Source organism: Phymastichus coffea, unplaced genomic scaffold (assembly GCF_024137745.1).
Source record: "Phymastichus coffea isolate CEN01 unplaced genomic scaffold, Cenicafe_Pcof_1.1 PCOF00006, whole genome shotgun sequence".
Lineage (NCBI taxonomy): Eukaryota > Metazoa > Arthropoda > Insecta > Hymenoptera > Eulophidae > Phymastichus > Phymastichus coffea.
Genome location: NW_026706817.1, coordinates 4,010,393 through 4,033,093, shown reverse-complemented (window position 1 = coordinate 4,033,093; position 22,701 = coordinate 4,010,393). Strand labels below are relative to the sequence as shown.

Below are 22,701 nucleotides of genomic sequence, written 5' to 3'. Positions count from 1 at the left end.
CGTACAAAATTTAAGAAAGAAGGAAAATTTTGATCATAGATATATAACACAGGCCTGCAAAATAGAGAGTCGTCACTGTTCTTTTACAACTTACGGTCATTTCCGAAGTAATTTTTGGCGTAGAATTAGAATCCGTCGTCAGAATTGCTTCATCACGTCAGGTTTTTGAGTAATCGTCCCCTAAAGGTCGAAAAAACACGTTTTTTTGGCCATATTCAAGGCTTGATTACATCGTGAGTTTATATTCTTTTCAGAAACGGTTGACGGCATCTTAAAGAAGCACTCTTACCCTTCAAAACCCATTTTTCAAATTTAAGAATAAAAGAAATAAAAGAAATAAATTCTAGAATCATTATAAAAAATAACTAAGAAATATATCGTATTCTTCCAGGAAAATTGGCCGAACTTTTAAGCTCATGGTGAAACCTCAAAAATGGCAAACTTCAATTGATGATATCTTGATGAAAAAAAATGATATCTTAAATTTGAAAAATGGGTTTTGAAGGGTAAGAGTGCTTCTTTAAGATGCCGTCAACCGTTTCTGAAAAGAATATAAACTCACGATGTAATCAAGCCTTGAATATGGCCAAAAAACGTGTTTTTTCGACCTTTAGGGGACGATTACTCAAAAACCTGACGTGATGGAGAAATTCTGATGACGGATTCGAATTCTACGCCAAAAATTACTTCGGAAATGACCCTCAGTTGCAAAAGAACAAAACCTTGCAGGCCTGTGTAATTAATAACAATTTAATATATAAAAAAGATAAAATTAACAATAATTTATTGTTACCTGAAATAATTATTCCAAGATTAATCCAAGAAATACATAAAATCTATGGTCATATTGGATCAAGAAAAATTACAAAGATGTTACGGGAAAATTTCTACATCTACAAGCTTCGTAAAAAAGTCGCTGAAACCATAAATTGTTACGATTTATGCCAGCGCACAAAGTATAATACAAAAAAGATATCATCTATAATACAGCCAATACTCATTGAAAAACCAAATGATTTATTATCATTAGACTTCTATGGTCCTTTACCTACTTCACGTGGCGGAGTTAAATATATTTCAAAAACCATAGATTGTTTTAGTAAATTTGTTGTTATGTATCCTATAAAAAGATCAACAACATATACAACTATAAAAAAGATTTTTGAACATTATATTCCTAACTATGGAAAACCACTAGTAATTATATGTGATCACGGTACTCAGTTCACTGCAAAATCATGGAAAGAGAAACTTTCATCTGCTAATATAAGATTAATATTCTCTAGTATTCGTAATCCACAAAGTAATATCGTGGAAAGGATTCACAAAGAATTGGGAAGATTGTTAAGAGCGTATGCCAATGATAATCATAAATTTTGGGCTCCATTAACCCATTAAGTGGCAAACGTCCATGGCTGCAATGCTTCGATTTGACATTATGCCATTCGTACAATTCTCAATAGATTTGGATGAAACTTAGTTTTCTTATGTTTTAGTGTATGCTCTTTCGAAAAATCACCAAGTTTTTTTGAAAACCTTGACAGAAAACAAAATATGGCCGATTTTTTCGAAAAAATTCCAAATTTTTTTCAATTTTTCTCCACATTTCGCTGTGCTGAAAAGAAATGGACCCTAAAATAGGCTCCCTAAATAATATTTTTCGCAACATGGGACAATTATCTTTCAAGCGCATTCGACTTTATTAAAAAATGTTGATTAGAAAAAAAAATATGGCGGTTTTTATATCGTAGTGTAATTTAGAAATTCATGATTTTTTTACTCAAAAAATATCAACTTTTGGAAAAATTGTTGTAGAACAAAAAGTGCTTAGAATTGGTCGAGGAATACGTGTGAATTTTTACTAAATAATTTGGAAAATTTTTGGAAAATTGAAAATTTGAATTTCCCGAAATTCTAAAAATATTTATACTTTTTTTTGGAAGTGCTTATTTTTGCCAATTTTAAGTAAATGTATGTGTTATAACATTTTTTAATAAGTATTTTTCATTATTTTGAGCAGAAGAGTTCTATAATAGTTCATTTTTAGAAATATTGGTTTAGTTCAAATTACTAATTTTACATACTATATGTTATGAATAAAGGCCTTGGCCGTAACACATTACTAAGCAAGTTTTATAAAATAATAATAATAAACTTCAGTTTTAATTTATAAAAATCAATTACAAAAATATCATAATCTTATATCTATTGTCGATATTTTTTTGTAGCATTTGCTATTATGAAAAATGTCATTCGAGTTACCCCTGCAATTTTACTACAGCGATATTTTGAAAGCCTTTTAGAAGGGATTTATTTCAAACAAAATTTCTTTTTGTGTGAAAGTATATTTTTAAAAAATTTAGGATTTTATTATTGTCGTATGCCGTGTAGTTTATCAACTTAACATTTTTAGTTTGAGGTGGTGTGATATCCAACCATTTCATTCAAATATTTTGTAAACCTTAAAAGGCAGATACTTGTAAATAAGTTTTTTCTTTTTAATTTTGGTTTTCTCAAATAATTGCTGGTATTATGTCTGGAAAAAAACGCATTTTACCTCAAAGAAGGTGTAATAAAAATAAAAAACCAATTACATTTTTAAGTGAATCTTGTGAAGTGTCTGAAAATGATAACACGGTAGATGTTGTTATGCTACCACATCCTGAGAGTTCAGATTCAGAATCTGGAAACGAATCTAACAATTCTGAAGATGTTAGTGATGAAGATAATGATGACGAAAATGAAGATAATGCTGATGAAAATGACGACGCTGATGATGAAAATGATGTTCAAGAAATTGTTGAAAAATTGTTATCGTACCATGAAGTTAAAAAAAGTTACTCTAACACTCAGAAACGTTTGCAAGAAGATCATGTATACGATTGGACAGATGGAGAGAAAAAGTATGATGAAATTCCATCTAATAAATATTTTTTAAAAGATAAAGATCGTAAAATGATTGCTAATAGTACCCCTGTTGAATTATTTGAAATGTTCTTTTGTAAAAATATAAAAGAATATATCATTGAAGCTTCAAAATTTAACGGTTTAGATATAACAATAGAAGAACTAAATAAATTTGTTGCCATTATTATTCTTTCTGCGTTCAACAAAAGAACATCTGAAAAAGATTATTGGTCCAAAAATGAGTTACTCGAGTCCCCAGTAGTTAGATCATTGATGTCGTTGAAAAAGTTTTTGAAAATCAAATAAAAAATCAAATGTTCCAAACCTACAGATAAAAATGAAAAAGATCGTGCTTGGAGAGTTAGAGCTATATTAGAAATTTTTAGGAAAAATATAAAACAGTTTGGTTTTTTTCAGACAGGATTATCCATAGACGAAATGATGATTAAATTTTTTGGTAGACTGTTGATCAAACAATTTATAAAAAATAAACCAACTCGATGGGGAATAAAAGAGTTTGGAATTTGTGGTGCTCATGGATACCTCTTTGACTGTGACATATATAGTGGCAAAGGCACTCATAATGATGAATAGTCAAGTATTGCTCTAGGAAGCCAAGCTGTTTTATCTATGAGCGAAGCTTTACTTTCATCAATTTCTAGAAAGAAAATTGAAGAATACCATCTTTGGTTTGATAATTACTACACAAATCCAGACTTGTTCATTTAAAAAAGCTTGGCTTACGAGCTACTGGTGTAATTAGGAAAGGCCGTATACCAGTAAAAAATGAAATTGATAAAAAAGCTCCATGAGACAAGTGTCAGCGAAGTTTGTTCCGAAATTGCTCAATTTCGACCAAAAGAAACGTCGCATGAGCATCGCCCAAGAGCTACTGAATGACGTCAACGATGATCCAGATTTACTCAACAGGGTTATAACAGGTGACGAAACATGGGTATACGGTTATGACGTCGAGACTAAGACTCAATCGTCCAGTGGAGGCATTCTGGATCACCAAGACCAAAAAAAACACGCCAAGTTCGATCAAATGTAAAGGTTTTGCTTACAGTTTTCTTTGACTGCAAGGACGTGGTGCATCATGAGTTCTTGCCACAGGGTAGAACAGAAAATAAGGAATATTACCTGCAAGTTATGCGCAATTTGCGCGAAGCAATCCGCCAGAAACGTCCGAATTTGTGGAAAAATAAAAATTGACTTTTGCACCATGATAACGCCCCTGCTCACACATCGTTGCTTGTGCGCGAATTTTTGGCTAAAACCAACACAGTAACGATGCCACAGGCACCGTATTCCCCAGATCTGGCCCCCTGTGACTTCTTCTTGTTCCCAAAACTGAAGAGGCCCATGAAAGGACGGCGTTTTGCCACGATTGAGGAGATAAAGACGGCATCGAAGGATGAACTAAACAAGATCACAAAAAATGATTTTTTGAAATGCTTTGAGGATTGGAAAAAGCGTTGGCACAAGTGCATTATATCCGAGAGGGATTACTTTGAAGGAGATAAAATAAAAATTGATGAAGAATAAATAAATATTTTTTGAGAAAAATAAAAATTCACCTTACTTTTTGATCACACCTCGTATAATACATAATATTGGTAACACATAGTTAGTAATATAATTTGTTGATATGTATTTTAGAAGTATTAGTGGAAATATCAGAGCGATCGAACTTGGGAAAATAAGTATCGTAGGTTCTAATCCTATCCGTTCGTCAAATTTGGAAAAAGTACCTATGCATTATACAATAACATGACGTGGAAGCAAATTACGTTTATATGAATTTTTTTGAAAAAGGCAATACGAAGAACAACTGCCTGTAAACTGTCATGTGTAATATATAATATATAATTCTAATGACGTGAATAATTTAATAGAACATATAAATATATAAAATATATGAAACAAATACATTTTTAGAAAAAGTGGTTGGTGGGGAATGGGGCATTGGGACAACCGGCATAGGAAAAAGTATTTTAGAAAAATATCCCTTACCACTTAAAATTAGTAAGACACAAAAAAATGTTAAATCAATAATAAAAATACTTTAACAATTTTAATTGAGATAAACATACACAAATTGAATAATATTTTGAATATATAATATTCTAATTCATTCCTAACTAATAGGTATATGATTTATCATGTATGTATAATTTGGTATGAATGATCGACAAGTGATAAATACTTTACCACCAAAAAAAAAAAAAAATTTATAATTCACTTGGACAAAATACTTATAATGTCTTTTATATGAAGTGAATTTTATGTTTCAATGAATAAATTTATACAGTAAATATATCCGAATGTTAATTTATGGTATACAAATATGTATTCTTGTGATAAAATAATCCATTAAATCTAATTACATAATGTACTATAATTTTGTTGTATTTCAAAAAAGTTATTAAACTTATTATCCCTATTGAGAAGTACTATCTGAAATACTTTGTCTCCACGTTGCATGAAAAGGTATTTTTAAAATCTTTACTCGTGTTTTAGGTAACGCTGTCAAAAGCAGCTTTTGAAGATGAGGCAATGGTAATATTTCAACTTGAGGATTGTTTAGATTTGTCTGTTGCTTAGGATCTGTAATAAATTTTAATGGCATATTAAAAATTGAATTCATTTGACTATTTTAATGGATTAGAAAAAATACCTTTCTGGTTCATTTTATCTCCTAAAATATCTTCTATAAGTTTTAAGCAAGGTACTGGCTTTAGAACCGGAATTGAATCTCCTGTTATTTGCTTACTCATTTGATTACATTGATCGACAAATAACTCTGTAACACGTAATAATTCTTGTGTTACGCCCCAGACAAAATGAGTCAAGTTATTTGACAATTCAGTTACACCAGCTAAAATCATGTTATTTGATGTGGCGGATTGTGAAACATATGTGGGTATAATTAATAATCTTTTTATATTTTTGCAGTCAGCTAAGTATTTATCGAACCCACTTTTGACATCGAAATTAACCAGTTCCAATTGTGAAAGATTGTCTAATTTCGAAATACCCTCTAAAATATCAAATGTACAACATGATCCTTGTCCCTTTTCGAGCCTTAAACGCTCCAAGTTTTGTAATTTAATCAATACTGCTGTTCCAAACTTTTCTGGAAAATCTGAACATTCACCTAGTTCTAACGTTTGAAGGCTATGTAAAACTTGTAAAACATCAACTTTTTTCTTACCCAAATCCTTTATTGAAGTCAAACTCTGAAACAAAGAAATAAATAATCATTATAATCATGAAACATCATTATAAAGTGAATTTACTATTAATTACTATGTACTAATAACAAGCATCACAAGATTTTTTTCATAATTATATTATAGCACTGAAAATAGCAGGAAGTAAGCGTAGCTTAATAAGTCTGAAGTTATTTATGACTAGATTCTCATTTCTCTTATACGTTTGCTCACATTCAATTACTTTCTCGGTAAAAATAAAAATTGTTCTGTAAAAATGAAAAAAATAAGGTAAAAAATTCCTTCCTATTACATTATATCATATTATTGATAACACAACCCAACGTGAAACTTGCTCATTATATAAGACTAGTTATTTCCAGTAGATTTTAGGTTGCTGAATTCAAATCTGACCTTCAAATACTCTATCACATCAAGTTTTGTAAATATCCCAATCTAAAAGTGCAAAAAATGCTGTTTTTCGCTGTTTTTGAGGTACAATAACATCTTGAATAATTTTTATTGTTGGAAAACTGAGTATGCTATCTTAAAGGAGCATTTATATCCTCTAAAACCCTTTTTTTAAGTTTGAAATATCTTTTTTTCTGCCCAAAATATTGTCTTTTGAAGTTTACTTTTATAGCAATTTTGTTAAAGCCGGATAATGGATGATTCATATAAAAAATCGATATAACATATTTTATTGTCATTTGGATCACCCAATCGATACTAAATTATCAAAACAGCACCATAACCTCAGAATCCTATTATCCTATTACGGACCCCCATGAAAAGTTTTTTCTACAGATATAAGGCTAGTGTGGATTATTGAAATAGTATTTTTTATAGGACAAAGCATTACTGGATAACTTTAAATACCTAACCTATATCCACTGATATCGTAGGTATTTGAGCAGACATCTGTTGAACGATGAACACTTTCACCTAAAGCCGTGCAAGAGACTCTTACAACCCAATTTTCTTGACCCATGAGCCTGGTAACTTCGAGGCAGGTACTATTCTAACAAGTTCACCTTTCATCCACTAGGTGGCAACCATCTTCGTCTAGTGGAATAGCAAAGTTTGTTCTATTTCTCTGCAGATCTCAAGGGATGCAGTCGAACGATATAATTCTGACTTTATACTAGCAGTGCAAATATTACTATCCATGTTAGAGATTGTGTTTGAGTGGCAAGCTAACGGATAAGTATTCAAAATATCGAGAACTCCTTGCAAAGATAAAGTCAATTTTTTTTGTTTTACAGTATATTTCAAGCGTTTATTTATTTATTTTGTATTTCTATTTCTTACTTAATTATATTTATTTATTTTTCATTTTTCTTTCTTATTTATTTTTATTTACTCATTTTTACTTCTTATTTATATTCATTTCATAAAATAGTAAACTTGCAATTGTTAAAATAGAATTTTATTTTCCATAAAATTGGAAATCTTTGTCCTTGTATTTTTCGTTATATCAAATACTTGTATCTTTATGAACGACAGACCTTCATCATTTATATTAAGCTAGTTTGAAAACTGAAAATACTAGCTCTGTTCCTATCAATACTCGTATAGAAACTGAAAATCTTCAGATAACATTAACATAATCAAGACATTTTCTTAGCACTTCGTATTAAACATCTTTTAAAATATTATTTTAAGTCAAAAACTTAATTTTTAATAAAAAATGTCTTCTCGACAGTGTGTGAATGACCCGCAGAAGTTTTGTTATGTCTGTGGTGATTTCGTTCCAACTAAACTACGTAAATCCATAACAACGTCTATCAAATTATTGTATAACGTATATTTTAATAATGAATTGACCAATTTAAATAAGATTTAGATTCTTAACATGATTTGCCATACGTGCAGAATAGGTTTAACACACTGAAAAATGGAAAAAGAAAATGTATGCCAGTTGGCACTTCCATAGTATGGCTAGAACCAAAAAGTTACGTTGATGATTGCTATTTTTGTTTATGCCGCGGTGGTAAACGAATCAGTAACTTCAATACCAAAAATAAACACACTATTAAATATGCAAACGTACCATCTATTACAAGACATACTCCTCATATGCTTTCAAATCCCATTCCTGTTCCAAAAATCAAATTGGAAGCAGAAGAAGGAAAAGAACAAAGATACAAAGATAACAAAGATGAAAATGAATTTGAACTTGTTTATAGTAGCAACGAATTGCGCTCATCGTTTGGTAAACCTTGTACGTTTAATCAGGCTGAGTTGAGTGATTTAAATCGAGATTTAGGGAATGTAAAAGAAGAGTCGATGCTGTTAGCTTCAAGATTACATGAAAAAGGTGCGCTTTCTCCCAAGGTAACTTTTACTTGATACAAGAATCGCGAGGAAGAATTTCTAAAATATTTTACGAAGGCGGAATCATTAACTTTTTACATCGATGTTTCAGGTTTAATGAATGCTTTATGCCTTAAAACTTATAATCCAAACGAGTGAAGACTTTATAGAAGCCTCTACCCGCAGTTTGAATACGGCTCTCCTTCATAATGGAGATCTGTATACGTCCGTTCCTATTGGATATTCAACAGTTTTAGATCAGAAAAATGAAAACATGATATGCGGTGATTTTAAAGTCATATCCATTCGTCTAGGCCAACAAAGTGGATACACCAGATAGACATATTTCATCTGCGAGTGGGATAGTAGAGCTGATAAGGAGTACTGAGTAAAAAAGAACTGGCCTAGTAGGAAGAATCTGATACCCGGATCCACGAACATCCTTCACAAAGCGTTAGTTGATGCAAAAAAATTCTCTTATCTCACTGTATATAAAATTAGGTTTAATAAAGCAGTTCGATCAATCAAATGCAACATACTGATTTTTTTAAATACTAACTTTTCACTTAAGTATTTTCAAGAACAATAAAATTACGACAATTGTACGTAATACTAACAGTATATTGTTTAAAACATTAAAAATAATAATACTTGTAAAATAAAAAAAAAAAAGAGCACTCAGTAATCGATACCTTCTCATGGTTAACACACGTTTCTGCTAGAAACGTTCGACGTTTGTTTATAGTTTGAATGTTGTGCATTTGGGATTTGGTGAGTTTAGGGTTTATAAATTAAGTGTTGTGTGAAAAATTGTGTTTTCACTGCATTTTCACCCCTCTTATATGGGTCGTAAAGTTTTTCGAACGACAAATTTGATAAATGGTTTCTTATCATCACTATGAACATTACCGAATATAAATTATGTAAAATTTTGTTGAGAAACAATGTAACTAGATTTTAGTACAATTTTTTTCAGTCATACTGTACCTTTTGCACGGATTGTAATTTTTTCCAACAGGCAAAACTTAATTGATGTATTCTTCTTATCGTGAGGATCGGGAGTTGAAAATCAGCAGGTTAGTAGGCTCAAGGGTTGAGGAAATTAGGTTGTAAGAGTCTCTTGCACCGCTTTCGGTTAAAGTATTCATCGTTGAACCAACGTCTGCTCTAATCCCTACGGTATCATGGATGTAGATTAGGTATTTAAAGGTATTCAGTAATGTTTTGTCCTATAAAAAAAACTATTTCAATTATCCACACTAGCTTTATATCTGTAGAAAAAATGTCTCATGGAGGTCCGTAATAGGGTTTTTTCGAATTTTTAGGCTAGGTTATTCCGAGGTTATGGTGCTGTTTTGATAATTTAGTATCGATTGGGTGATCCAAATGACAATAAAATATGTTATATCGATTTTTTATATGAATCATCCATTATCCGGCTTTAACAAAATTGCTATAAAAGTAAACTTCAAAAGACAATATTTTGGGCAGAAAAAAAGATATTTCAAACTTAAAAAAAGGGTTTTAGAGGATATAAATGCTCCTTTAAGATAGCATACTCAATTTTCCAACAACAAAAATTATTCAAGATGTTATTGTACCTCAAAAACAGCGAAAAACAGCATTTTTTGCACTTTTAGATTGGGATACTTACAAAACTTGATTTGATAGAGTATTCTACGGTCAGATTTCAATTCAGTAACCTAAAATCTACCGGAAATAACTAGTCTCATATAATGAGCAAGTTTCACGTTGGGTTGTGTTATCAATAATATAATATAATGTAATAGAAAGGAATTTTTAACCTTATTTCTTGAATTTTTACAGAACAATTTTTATTTTTATTGAATTATTTTAGTTACACTAACATAAATAAAGGTGAATAGTAAAGAAAGTAAAGATATTCCGTGATAACGTGGGATGCATATACATCGACATATTTACTACGTCTTTTAGCAGTACTGTTCTGCAGAGCGAGAGAGAGAGAGAGAGAGAGAGAGAGAGAGAGAGGGAGAGAGAGAGAGAGAGTATCCTTTATTTGCCCAGAGACAAAAGTAAAAATATAATTTTTAACGATACGCCATACATAATTTAGTCAAGGATCTATCACAAGATAATTAAAAATATAAAAAATAAAGTATTGCATAGAGATAACAAACAATTTTAAAGTCATGAAGATATGTCAATTACATAAATAGAGAAAATCAAGACTGAATATTTTTCATAGTTCAGTAAAACTAGTACAATTTCTTTTGATCTAGAGAAAGACTAGTAATGAATTCATCAACAGTATAAAATACAAAAATAAATAAATCTCTAAATCTCTTTTCCGAAATAGACTTAAGGCTCATCAGACAAAATAGTCATTATTTACATCTTCTTAATTCCTGGTACAAACTCTCTTAAAAATAATAATCATAGAACGCCAATTCCACCTTCATTATTATAGTAAAGAAAAAAACAGTTAGCCTTGCTAATGGCATACGAAGTACTTTATATAATAATCTAGATAAAACAATAAAAAGCATTTCAATAAAAGATAGGATTTATGAGAAAAATCTACATAAGACAGTATTAAAAGCTATTATATATTTTCATTATATTCGCCGATAAATGTTACCTCATGGTTGCTACAGAACCATCAGATGGATAGGTAATTAAGAGAGACTGCAGTACAAGGGAGATTTAGCTCAGTAATCTGAAGTCCGTGCATTTTAACTTCTGCTTTCTCAGATCACGCATGATCTGAAGCCTGTGCATTTAAAGATCAGTCTCTTAGATCATGTGTAAGCTCAACTTTTTAGAAGCGATTAAGGTAAAGGCAGATCAATTAATAAATATTTATTGTATCAATTGAAAAAATTTTTTATTCTTAAAAAAATATCTTATTCTACAATTTATTTACTTAAAAATCACTATAGAAATCCTTCAACGAGTTCATCGCTCTCCTTCCAATGCATACAGAAATTATCGATGTAAAACTGTTTTATCAGTTTAACGTTTTGATGTAAGCAAATAGCCTGTATCTATCGTTATAATTAGCACATACAATAACTAATTTTATACTTTAAATGACGGGTAGCTCCAATCATTCAAGTCGAAAATTTTAAGGTTATATCGCTTTAGCTACTCATTTTTCAGATCGTCCGAGCGAAAGACAAAAATTTTTGAGGCATCTTTGTGTTATATCTTGATCATGAATCATAAAGTTATGCTCTGATTATTTGGAATCATCAGAGTAGTATTTTTATCCATGGTAGTACATTTTCAACCAAACAATATAACGCTTTTACTTCTCTGTTAGTCTTCATGACGGAAATGTTGGCTTGAATAAAATCATATGAGTCGTTCATTCTTGTCGCTAAGTGGGAGTATTGCTAGCTCCTTTTGTACCAGGTGTAATTATTACAAAGCATCATAATAAAGTCTTACATATCCACTACGCACTCCATTTTGATGATTACCCAAACTCTTTCTTACATCCCTATTCACTGGATCATATTAGACAATGTTATCGTGCAAAATGAGAAAGATACGAGGTCTGTTCAAAAAGTATCGCGAATTTTGTATGTTTTAAAAATTATTTATTTATTCATGAATATCTATTTTATCTCCTTTAAAGTAATCCCCCTCGGATATAATGCACTTATGCCAATATTTCTTCCAATCCTCGAAGCACTTAAAAAAATCATTTTTTGTGATCTTGTTCCGCTCCTCCTTCGATACCATCTTTATCTCTTCAATCGTGGTGTAGCGTCTTCCTTTCATGGGTCTCTTCAGTTTTGAGAACAGGAAAAAGTTACAGGGGGCCAGATCTGGGGAATACGGTGGCTGCGCCACCATTACTGTGTTGTTTTTGGCCAAATATTTGCGTACAAACAACGATGTGTGAGCAGGGGTGTTATCATGGTGCAAAAGCCAGTTTTTGTTATTCCACAAATCCGGACGTTTTTGGCGGATTGCTTCGCGCAAATGACATATATTTTGCAGGTAATATTCCTTATTAACCATACTATCCTGTGGCAAGAACTCATGATATACCACACCCCTGTAATCGAAGAAAACTGTGAGCAAAACCTTCACGTTCGACCAAACTTGGCGCGCTTCTTTCGGTCTTGGCTCGTGCGGCAGCATCCATTGGTATGATTGAGCTTTGGTTTCTACATCATAATCATAAACCCATGATTCATCACCAGTTATGATCCTCTGGAGCACCTTTGGGTCGTCACGGACCGAGTCCAACATCTCCTGAGCAATGTTAACGCGATGCTGTTTTTGGTCGAAATTGAGCAGTTTTGGTATGAATGTTTAGATCCTCAGAAACTTCTCTAACGGTGATTCGACGATTGGCCAATACTATTTTCTTCACTTTATCAATGTTTTCGTTTATTGTTGACGTGCTCGGGCGTCTGGTTCGTTGTTTCTCGTTCACATCTTCTGGGCCCTCTGAGAATATTTTATACCACCGATAAACGTTGCTTTGGTCCAACGTAGCTTCACCATATGCCATAGTCAACATTCGGAATGCGTCCGCGCATTTTATTTTGTTTTTCACACAATATTTGATACAGATTCTTTGATCCATTTTGTAAAATAGGCAAAAATCGAAAACGAGCCAAAACACATCCAAGCAAAGCAGTTGTCAAAAATTAACTAAACATTTAGTAATTTGGCCGACCTTGTCAGCATAAGTCAGGGATATGATTACCAACATAATGCTACAAAAAAATCAAAAATCCAATTTACGTAGTCCGCGAAAATTCAAAATTCGCGATACTTTTTGAACAGACCTCGTATAATCAATCACAAATAAGTAGTCAGCTTCGAGATAGTAGAAGGCATAGGCCTTGATGTCCAATTAATATACTAATTTCAACGCTATTTTTGAATGATGAAATAGTGTAAAGTTGATGAGCGCGAATCTTATAATCTGATAAGGATTCGTTGAAGATCATAGGAGACGTATTCATTTTCAGTCGACGACTGACGATAGACTTATTTATTTAAATATTTACATAACCCCTATTAATTTTTGAATTGAAATGATTTTCATCATATAGTTTCGAGACGTAATTTGATTGTTATTAAATTAACTCACCACGAAAATTTATCACATTTCCATTTTGACAAACGATTTGCTTCTGGAATAAATCTATACACTCAGCAGAAATTGGAAGATAAATTATGGGTGAAAGAACTTCGATAATTTTATAACCGGGAGGTACTGCGGAAAAAAATTCGTGAATATGTCTTGTTCCCGTTTAAATAAACACCAAGGCTGCTTATTGCACTGAACTCTAAGAGCGTTGATTTTTAAATTTTGCAACCAAAATATTAGATTAATGATCGATGTTTTATTTTAGCTTATGTTGTACAAAGCCAATACAAAGTAGTTGACGTATGAAATCTTATGGATGAAAATCGATAACTTCCGAACATTTCAATATACTACGCAATGTGTTGTTGTTTGACTTCAAACTCACTAATATTTCAGGCTCTAAGCTTTTACAAAGGAATTTTTCTGTTTTAGATTTCATAGCTCCGATAGAAATCATAGCTACCGATAGGAATATTAATAACTTTCTTCCCAATTTAAAATTTATTGTTTTTTGCATTTATATTGTTTTTCTTTTATATCTGCATTTATATTGCTTTGCATTCATATTGCTTTTTACATTTAGTATTGAGTTGAATATCAAAAACTCGAATAAATTTAGCACGTAATTTTTATATGATGATAGTTCGATTGTGTGGATTGAGTTGAAAATAGTGTGCTTCTAATAGCGAAGAATAAGCCAAAGGAGCCAAAGTTACTTTTATGACTATCTAAATGTGATTAATAATTTTTTTATATCATCTTCATTTATATAGTTTCGCACAAAAACTGTAAACAAAGGTGATCATAAACATAAGTATTGAAATCTTAATATCTTTTTGGATTATATTTGATTTCGTCAACTTCAAGATACAATCCGTATAGATATCCCATATAAGCTATGGGGAACCTGAGCCACATACCGTGTGATGCCTTCTTTACCAGCAGTTTGTACGTTACCGGCAATGGTACTGAAGAAATATCATGATTTCTATAAGAAATAATAATTATATGCAGGTATCTGTATAAAAAGTCTTTATTATAAGATTTTAATTCTGCACAAACTTATTCAAACGTCCTTCAAGAGATTTTAATTTTAGACCTCGTTCATCTAGTTCTTTCGTAAAATTTTTGTATGAAGTTTCATTGTCGATGAGAAGTTGATTGACTTTAGTAGAAAGGAAGATATTAAATGATGCTTCCAACTGTAGAACGATTTTCAAACCATGTTCAGTTTTAACTTACTTAATAGTCGTGATAGTGTAATAAACATCTTGCTCCAATTCTTTAAGTTTTCTTGTTAACCCTTTTCCTCCAAAATAACACAAATTTTTTCTTAACTTTCATCCTCATATCTTTTAATGAAAAAATCGTATGAAAAATTTATCAAGCATCACATCTTGTAGATTTTGACCTCCTCTTTCGAATGCCGTTAACAAAATTTACCTAAATTGTAAGCCAGAAACGTTATAGGCCGGTTTTCCGGAAAATTCACAAATTTTTCGCGTTTTTTTTCTAAATAAAGTATATTTTGAAATGGAAAAAGTTTGCACACACCATTGGAAACACTGTTATCGGTGTTATAGATGTCTTCTTTCAAATGCCGTTGGATTTTTTCCGAAATTCAAAATGGTGAACACAAAATGGCGTTCGAAAGGAAAAATTTTTTTTTTAAACTTGAATTTTTTCCTCCAAAACTATCAAGTTTAGTGAAAAATTTCTAAGAACAAAAATGTCTTAAAATTAGTCAAGAAATACTCTCAAATTTTTTCAGATTTTTTTACAGCGAATTTGGAAATTTCGATTTTCCGATTTTCCACGAATTCGAAAATTACCTCTCTCGCCTAAAGTCCTATCCCGTCGCGATCAGGAAAATCGACTGTTAGCGAGGGTAGCAAAAAAAAATAATTGTTAGACTTGAAATTTTTTTAAATTTTGTGAAACCAATTTGAAAAAAATGTATACTAGGAATAAAATTGATTAATTTTTTACTCAAAAACTATTGACTCAATAAAAAAATTCATAATAACAAAAGAGACTTAAAATTTACCAAGGAGTACTCTCAATTTTTTTCAGAATTTTCCGAGTTAATTTTCGAATTCGTGGAAAATCGGAAAATCGAAATTTCCAAATTCGCTGTTCGAAATCGAAATTTCCAAATTCTGAAAAAAATTGAACTGAAAATCTCTATTACATTTTTCCTTTTAATAAATAAGCGAAAAACGTTATAAACGTTCAATTATTTATTTTACAAAAACGATATCGAGTGTCGAATTATAATTAACAGGGATTTCATTATTGAAGCGCGAACGGGCCGGGGTGCCCGAAAGCCTGACTGCCGCCCGAGTCTAAGGCCGCTCGGCTGTTAAAAAGGCCTTCGTACGGGACAAACTCGCCTCGCGCGAGTTGTCACCTATTATGCAGCGTTTAAAATGTTGTATTAAAAAAACTTTTTTTTCTTTTGTGGAAAATTTGATAATTTTGATTCACCCTACGATTGAATCAGCGGTATAGAATGATTCGACTTCGTAGATTAATATCTCAGGTTCAAAAGGTCATATGCACGGATTTAAATGTTATTTCTTGGTTAATTCTGATCAAATCGGAATGGAAATATCGTATTCAATCGTAACGAATATTATCGTAGACTCTAGAGTTTGTGACTAACTAACGGTAAACGTCAAATTAGCGCTGATTATTTAGCTTAATTGCTGCCTGTGAGGGCAGCACCTGCCGGGGGGACGAAACTCGTAACTAGGGAATTCGGCACGCGAGCAGACGGAATGCGCGCGATAGAATTCGAACCAGTGAAGCTTAGACCATCATAGTGTCCGCCCGCCTTCATTTTGAGCTACCGATCTACGTGCCGCAAAATACCGAAACTCGACGAGAACGATAAGTGTCAGCTAGCTGTGACCGCTGTTCACGGGGAGCCACTCGTCTGCAGAGGAAAGGGAGCACGAGCCATCGAAAGAGAGTGTGAGGTTTCGCCTTCGAGGGCGAAACCATAACCGCGTGCGCGCGTTCGCGACCGGCAACAAAGACAATTATAAACAGTTTCGTGCAGTGTGACTGCTCTTCGTTTTCTCTGATCACCTGCAAATATAAGGTAAGCTGACCAGCTTAATCTCGCGAGCGCGGTTACCCGATTAACAAATAAATTATTATTTTCGAAGCGTGCATGTAATAGCGGCTCTAATAACAAAGAGCAGCGAGCGTACCGGCAAAGCGTGTTGTCGATGAGCGAGCGTCAACGTAAACAAACGCGCGGGCCGACCTTCTGTAGATTATAAGGGATAATAAAAGATCTAGTTCATATTACTAACAAGTGTTTTCTTTTGATTCTCTTATATCTTATAGCTTCCACTCACTTTCCTTCGATAAGAGAACTTACTGGTTGACTGGCGCTTGTCTTTGCATGCTCTCCGATTTACGTACTGAGCATAATTAACTGCGCGCGTCCTTTTAGTGTAATTGCGCGCATAAAATATATTTAAACGGTTTTACCCCGTTACAAGTTATCCAATAAGCACCACGACGAGATAGTCAATCGTATTTAACTTACGTTGAATGTAAAAAACAAACTTCCCAAATTTGTAAATGTTATGATTTCATAAGTTTTATCTTACATCGAATATCTCTTAACAAATAGGAAGTGTACAAATTTATCAAATTCGTCATCTGTTGCATATTGATTTCTGAAATCAGTGATGTAAAAACAAATTTTCAATTCCATCTTTAACCGTGTCTAAATTTTAACGAATATAGTTCTTTTAGAATTCTACCATTCTTTAACCTTTTACCATATCTACCGTATTTACCGAAATCGTAAAATTTTTTATGGCTCTATTTTAAAACTGTTTAAATAAATTTCTTGGTAAAATAGAAATGCCTCCGTTGAGTGAAATTCAATCCGAGCAAATTGTTGCACTCTGAGAAGCTGGACTTAGTCGACTGAGGTAGCAAGACAAATGGTGGTTCAATCTTCAACTGTTTCTCGAATTCTGTCTTGATTCAATGAAACAGGTGCTTATCACAGAAGGAGCGTGTAAAGTTGGAAACGCGTAATAAATATTCGCTAGGATCGTCGTATAATACGACCAACTTTACGTAAACGAGTAAGAAATGATCAACAAATTAATAAGAAACCTTGTCACACAAGCAAATCAGTTTGCAAACAGCAAGGAGACGTATTCACAAAACAGTATGTGAATGCGTGCTAGAGTACTCTTTCTCACAGCAAGACATCATAGATCTTGTCTGCACTATGTTAGAACTTGTGGACAATGGACGGTTAGACAGTGGAGGAACGTCTTGTTTAAACGAGTAAGGATTTTCCCTGTATGGTAATGATAATCGATTACGAATTTGGCATTGCAGGAGGGAACATTTCGAGCAATACCATATTCTACCAAGTTGGATTTTTCCAGTGGATCCATCATGGTATGGAGAGAAATCTCTTTAAATGATCGCATTGCCCTCATTGAGCTGAAATTATTTAACACCGATGTAGCAACGCTAGATATTAAGGACTTTCTGTACAATTATCATCGACCCTGTTCAAGGCCCCTCGCATAGGTACACGCATGCGCACACAATTATACACACGGACACCCATACCCACATACATACACACACGTTCGCGTCGATGGCAAGCTCTCTGGGCTCGGGCACTCAGCCTTCCGATACCTCAGCCCCCCTATCTGTGGCATATGCCTTGGAAGTTTGCGCGACCTGCTGCGTTATTCGCTGCAGTACTCGCGCTTTCTCTCGTCGCGCCTTTCTGTATCCGAACTAACTGTGACAGCAAGGCTACCTGGTTCTTCGGCAGCCCTTTTGACAAGTCCACGGTCTCTCGCTTACCCGTTAGAGCTTCGGCTCTCCCTTGCGGATTTCGTTGCCGATTTACCTTTTCTTCCCTGTTGGTCCTTTTTATTTTCACTCTCGACTGAAGAGACTTGTTCTCTCACAGCAAAATCCGCGCTTACACAACTGCTTGTTTTCGCGATTTCCTTTGATGAACTTCCATGGTACGCCACTTCAGCGACTCCTGAGGCGGGTAATATCAATCATCAATATCGTGTCTATGTTTAAATTTTTCCCTGGAATTGGGAAGTTCTTTCAGCTTTTAAACTTTTTTCGACCTAATAAACCTAAGCAGTTTCGGGTACAGATTACTTTTAATCAATTCGAGGTGTTTGCGTTCCGAAAGTTTCAGTTCTAGCCTACTCGCAAAGTACAGAAAAGCTGTGAGGGATTCGCCTCAATGCCTCGTCCTATCCTTGTTTTCGGCGGGGCAGCGCGTCGTAAATATCCTCACACGATCACCGTAAACAAAACTGTCGCAGGAATTCATCCCTGAACTTCTGCAGCGTGCCCCAGCTTGGACGGTTCGTCTTCCACGATAAAGCCATCTCCGCGCAGGTAAACGACATCATTAATGCTGATAATATCTCCGCGTCGCCCATAAAATGATTGTACCTCGTGTAATCGCTTCAGGAACTGTTCTGTCGTCAGTCTGCCCTTCCTCGTGAACGTTACCGCCGACCTGCTATCAATGCCGTAACCACATTCATCGGTCGTCCGTTTGTAAATCGGCTCTTCGGTTTTCCTGCGCGCTCCTCGTCTGATACATGTTCTTGGCACATTTCGTTATCATCATGCGCTAAGCGTTGCGCTTGCTCTCGCTCAGTATTTTTCCCTCATTCCCCTCTCTCGGCAAGGCACAGTAGTCAGCGTTGTGCGCATTTAGAATGCGCCTAATGCGTAGCCTTCGTTTCAGCTGACGGAGATCGAGCCGAGCGAGGCCGAGCCGGCCCGATGCCGCAAGAGTGGACAATGCTAGAAGGTGTTAGAAAGAAAGAGAGAAACCTGTGTGGGCCCCATACATGCTTAGGTAGGCGCGTGACGCGTGACCAATTAGCGTCCTAGTCGCGCGCCACCTAATAAGTAGGTTAAGTGGGGATAAAGAATAAAGTGAGAGGAAGCTGTCAACTGCGATGAAGCGTGCGGACAGTACTGTAACGGTCCTATCTATGAGCTATTCTCTTATTTTCACTGGATTACTGCTACCCGCTAAACTCGTCAATCTATTTACATCAATTAGCATGTTAAACGGCACCACCTCATATATTATATAATTTACTTAGTACCAGAGCCAAATTTCATGACCATATAAGGACCGTGATATCACCTACTTATAGATATAGATATAATAGTTTTTGTTATTTAATTAAAATACGTTAATTAAAAGTAATTTCGATGAAACAAAGCATTTTTTATATAGATTTTAGGGAATAGATTTATATTATAATAATTTTAATTGTTTTTTACTACTAAATTATATTGAATTTTAATGTACAAAGTTAATTTGTTTATTACATTGTAAATATTATTTATTAGAATAATGCGGATACTCTAAATTCGTCATGATTACCTAAGTAACATGAGTAAGAAGTTGTTTCATTGATAACAGCTTAGTTATTACTGTTATTAATAAATAAACGATTAATAATTTATTTAAACATATAATTGTATATAGATCGAAAGCGTTAATTTTGTACATAACAACGATAACTTTATAATTTATTGATCTTAATTAACTAATTCAGTATTTGCAATATAAGATTTTACAAAAAACCATTACAAATACGAAAATTAATTATAATTCAAATGTTATTAACTAATTTAAGGAATTCTTTTTAGGAATTACTTCTACTAGTGATAAGCTATTAATCTATGTAAAATTTTATCATTGTTTTATTGTAAATATTGCGCTATCATATTAATTAAATTTATTAGTTAATAACTTCTGACGATAGTTTTTGCGATAATTATAACTTATATTAAACTAATCTATATCTACTTCTATGAAGTTTACGTGTTGTAACGGTTGTTGATTTCTTCAGAAGTGAATCGTCGTCCGTTAGCAAAATTTATATGTCACCGCTGTTTTCCTCTTTTGGCTAGCTCTGTGCTGGACGCGCAACCTGAAAACGAGCGCGAAAACACGGAACAACAAAGAAAAGCGATGATCGAAGGTTCTTAGAAAACGTTGCGAAGGAGAAGGAAACGTAGAGAAAATTCGGGGCTATCGAATGAATTCGCCGACTTGCTTAGTATATTTCTAGCGAATTTATTCATCACTTATTTTCACATTAGCGCACATTCCACATTGACCGAACGATTCGCGACGCACAGCCTAATTATACGTACGCGTGAGAGAGAGACGGAAAATACGATTACGAATGGCACGCAACCGACGCTGTTTACGTACGCTTGCTTCCCGGAATTCTCGCACGCAATACTGTTACAACGAAGGAGACTTACGCGGGCGAACGCTGCTGCAGACAGCTTCGCTTTATCTTTCGAGCCTGTTTCCGCGAGAGCCGTCGCCCAGGGTTGTCGAGGCTGGGAGGCCCGCGAGTCGATCCTCTTGGATTATGGCCGACGAGCCGGCTCTCACTGTTCGGATGGCGGTCTTCGATTCGCTCGTCCTCGTGCGTGGATGTTTGCTGGATTCTTTTCCTCGGTCACTGTGCTCGCACTTCTCGAATCCCAATCCGCGGGGCCGATATGTCACTCAACTTTTCCACACCGAGAAACAAAAGGATTCCGAGCGTGTCTTATCCGCTTGCCGGTCTCACGTGTACTCTCAGCACTCGCTCCACACCGTTCTCGCTGGTCACCACACGGGATCGATTCTCCACTCAATTTTTCCACTCCGAGAAACAAAAGGATTCCGAGCGCGTCTTATCCGCTTGCCGGTCTCACGTGTACTCTCTGGAGCCCGCGTGTTGTAGCTATCTCTCTCTCTCTCTCTTTCTCGCTGCGCGGGTCTTTTACGCATGGCGCGCTATTTCAAATATCGCTCATCTATTTCTTAACTAACCCGCTCGTTACAGTGTTTTAGAAATTCGTTATTACTGTTTATTCTCTTGTAAATTAGAAAGAATGATTTCGCACAATTGCGTAAACAACTCGAAGAGAGCTGTCCTGCAAAAATGGGCGGGATTTTTGCACAGACTAGCATTCACTCCTAGCCTTGCAAAGTGAGCGCTCTAGATCGAATAAACTTGGCTAATACCTAATTTCTTTCTCTCAAGTGAAGAGAATACTTCATAGAACACTTCATGCTATGAGAAACTTGGGCTGAATTACATCCTTTTATAAGAAAAACTTAAGCTCTGCTTATGGGACACTTCGCACCATAGGAAACTAGGGTAAAGTCTATCTTGCCTTAAATATCCAACTTATATAATCGTAGATATTCATATCTAATTTTATTACAAAGTTAATATTTATCAGTATTTTTGAAAATTGAAAGAAAATTCTTACTCATTAAAGCGACAGACCACGAAAGTACGAACAATAATATAAATGAAAGGTGATACGAACATCACAGTACAATACGCCAACCCTAGAGAGCAAGGAGCCAATTTTTTTGAGCTACTCTGGGACAGAGACGAGAGGAATCATACAAAGAAAAATTGTCAGTGACCTTCACCATCACCTCTGCCAGGATCACTCCTGGGGAAGAATCTGGCTTGGTGTTGACCACAGTGTCGGCCAGTACAACCATCTGCAGGGTGCAGCCAAGCCTTTCCAACGTTTGCGGCATAGTTAGCAAGGTCAAGGCTACTTTCATTCTTTCTCTCTCTCTTTATTTGGTCGTACGGCGATTGTGCAGAGATCAGGAAGGTGGCAAGACGTTAGCGCCCCGGCTAGCTTTTAGTAATTGCACGGTCAGCGTACTAGGTTTCAAGATAGCGATCCGTCAAGGCGGTTACCTGACGGATGACACCTTTTTATTGTTCGTTTAATATTGTGTGAGCGCGGATAATTTAAGTTTTATTTGTCTTTCCTTTTTTTTGTATGTGTTATTATATTAAGAGTTCCGACGTGTTCATTAATGCTTAAGGGTTTATACAAGTATGATTTAAGTATAATTATAATATTTAATTTGGTTTTCTGAAACGCGACTCTCCTTTATTTTTTAACCATTTCCTCCCTCCTCCCCGATTGCTTTGAGCGAGAGTGCCTCAATTGCCTACCCAAAAATTGGTAACGCTGCAAGATCGTTACATGGCATCCCTTACGGGCCTAGCAATTGAGGTAGTAAGGATGGCAACGGTCAGGTAATCAATTTCGCGGACAACTAGCTAAGTA

The 22,701-nt window shown here is 34.3% G+C and overlaps 1 protein-coding gene across 5 annotated transcripts in view; it reads right to left on the bottom strand.

The window, feature by feature from the left end:
• Positions 1 to 5,133: 5,133 nt before the first annotated feature.
• The window catches only part of LOC131668335 (uncharacterized), a 272,207-nt gene continuing 254,639 nt past the window's right edge, over positions 5,134 to 22,701 (bottom strand). For 4 of the 5 annotated variants that reach the window (XM_058942421.1, XM_058942428.1, XM_058942437.1 and 1 more), the window contains exons 10-11: positions 5,588 to 6,149; positions 5,134 to 5,517 (exon numbers count right to left, since the gene is read on the bottom strand). In XM_058942421.1, the coding sequence (XP_058798404.1) occupies positions 5,351 to 5,517; positions 5,588 to 6,149 (729 nt within the window). In that variant the 3' untranslated portion in view covers positions 5,134 to 5,350. The remainder of the gene's footprint in view (positions 5,518 to 5,587; positions 6,150 to 22,701) is intronic. The other variant, XM_058942452.1, reaches the window with a different exon arrangement.